Source organism: Limulus polyphemus, unplaced genomic scaffold (genome assembly GCF_000517525.1).
Source record: "Limulus polyphemus unplaced genomic scaffold, Limulus_polyphemus-2.1.2 Scaffold918, whole genome shotgun sequence".
Lineage (NCBI taxonomy): Eukaryota > Metazoa > Arthropoda > Merostomata > Xiphosura > Limulidae > Limulus > Limulus polyphemus.
Window position 1 is genome coordinate 341,410 of NW_013666528.1, and position 2,593 is coordinate 344,002.

Consider the following 2,593-nt stretch of genomic DNA (forward strand, 5'->3'; position numbering starts at 1 on the left):
CAACGTTTCGACAAGGTTTTGTCATCATCATGTCATGTTAAACTTATATTAAAGTTTTTCTTCATTACCCATTTTAGCCGTCTCCAGCCATTATTAGTCTCAAAGTGGGTTCCTCGTCATCGAATTACCTATATAATTGTTTTTATAATTATTTTCTTTTACATTCTAATACAACTTTTTTATGTTTTATATGCTAACTCAGTTATTTTTCTTCACACTTCATTGTTAGTATTTTTTTAATATTCAACAAGTTAGAAATATTTTATTTCTGATAAATTTGAAATATTAAATATAAGATGATTATTTTTGTATAATATATGATATTAAAAGCATAATATTTTATTGATAATATCTTTTAAAAAGTATCATTTTTGACATTTAAATTTTAAGTATTTCAAACTTTATAACAGACTTACTAAATTAGTCTATAACAAATTTGTAAGTTTTTAAAAATATGAGTAAAAAACAGACAGACCAGATACTTTATTCTGAGTAAAATAGTAATAAAGATATTGAAAAAATTATCATTATAATTTACAAAGTAAACAGACAAGATAGCAAAAAATATAGGTAAACAATATCACACAACACATAAAATCTGTATGAAGATAGTTCTACTGTTGTAAGTTGTATGACAATAGATTACCATAACCCACTTAAAATTATACTTACATATTAGTACAACCTATATATATGTCAAAACACACAAGTTACTTCTTACTCCCTAGCATTGAGGTGTGACAGACCTATTGTATGAAGAACATGCACTAAAAAGCCATAACAATAAATCTTATACAATATGCATCTTGTTTGTCTTTTTCTTAAAGAAAAAGAATTAGACCACCATATCAACATGACTAGCCATGTATCTATGGGCACTGCAGAATACTATTTTTTCTCCTTTTGTTAAACATTCAAACAAACTTATGTAAAATGATAATACTGTCATAGAATCCCTTTAAAAAAAATCAAAATTTTGTATTAGGACAAATACAATAACAGTCTTTCTAAAAACAAAAAGGAAGTAATAACATTAAGACACTTTATAAATTAACTATTATTCCTTTCCTCAGTGTACAACATTTGGGAATCTGTCCCAGTAAGCCAACATATGTAATTTAATGCATTCCAATAATGGAATGAATTAAAACACCTTCATATTTAATATCATGAAGTAAAATACAAGATAATAATTCAATATAAGGAAAAGTTACCTGTGTTAAAGATCTTTGTTAGAGTTCAGAATAAGAAGTATATAGTTATGTTAATTTAAGATACAGTTAGAATTTAAAATGAAAGTTATTTTTGCTACAGTAGAGTATAAACTACAATTCAAAGTAAGAAGAACCTGTGTTACAGTAAATTACAAAGAAATGAATCAAAGCATGAAGAATCTAACTATAGTACAAAGTACATGTTCAGAGTAGGAATGACCTATGATGCAGTATAATGTAGATATATAAATCCAGACAAGAAAGAACTAATGTATTACAAAAAGAATAAACAAATTATGGTTCAAGGCAAAAATGGTATAACTGTTTTATGATAAAATACTTGGTTATTACTCAAGGTAAAGAGAATCTAACATATTTGTATTTAAAACAAATTATTATTTAAGGCTAAAGAAATCTGACTAAATTATAGGAGAATATAAAGTTACAATTAAGAACTTAAGTAGGATACAACAGAACACATGTAAATGGTTCAGCAATCACAGCTCAAGTACATATCATTAATGTTCCTTAATCATACCTCTTTAATGTTTAATAGACTAAAAACATGAGAAAGAATATTGGTGAAAAATGCTCCTCCACCAAGATTGGAAGTCTGGCTCGTGTCTGGCTTTGCTGTTTCCTGCATATACTGATCTTCATTCTTCTTCTGAGATGCAGCTTTCTCTATCATGGGAAATGATGACTGATACTCAGTAAATACACTCTGAAGCAAGTAAGTCCCAGAATTTGCAGAAATACTCAGATATAGTAGAAAAAAAGAAAGAGTCCATGATGTAACAGAACCTTGCAAACAGATCATGATGAATCTAAATTTTGTGTGCTGTATAGCCTGAGAATCCCTGTTTTAAAAAATAATAATAATGTTCAAACTTTCTAAAACTAAATATGAAATACAAAATGCACAACACCTGACACATAACCTGTAACTGAATCTTATACTTTACCCACTAGGTGAGAATTCAGTGAAAAACAAAAACAAGTGTGACTCCAAGGTTGAGGCTTTAAGCTATGAAACCTAGCTTTATCTTTTAAGCTTCCTGGTGGGGTCAAGTAAAAATTCAGCCCCTGTCCAATTTATTCATCAAGATAAACTTAACATAAATTTTAAAAGATAAAAACACTAAACATTACAACATTTTTTTCACAAAACAAAAATTTACTTTGTTTATTTTTCACATTACAAAAAAAATGTTTTATTGTAATTATGATTTAATCAACCAACTTATCCATTCTATAATTGTATTATAACATTAGTATAGTTTCTTATATAAAATTAAAAATGAATTATTAAATATATTATTTTTCTTGCATTTTCTTTTCAAACTTTATTTAGCATTAGCACATTCTTCTGCAGTTTT

General features: G+C 26.9%; 1 protein-coding gene across 1 annotated transcript in view; it reads right to left on the minus strand.

The window, feature by feature from the left end:
* LOC106461227 (sphingomyelin phosphodiesterase-like) overlaps window positions 1-2,593 on the minus strand; it is a 36,288-nt gene that overhangs the window by 32,161 nt on the left and 1,534 nt on the right. The window contains exon 2 of the mRNA XM_022388090.1: window positions 1,753-2,074. Coding sequence (XP_022243798.1) covers window positions 1,753-2,034 — 282 coding nt within the window. The 5' untranslated portion in view covers window positions 2,035-2,074. The remainder of the gene's footprint in view (window positions 1-1,752; window positions 2,075-2,593) is intronic.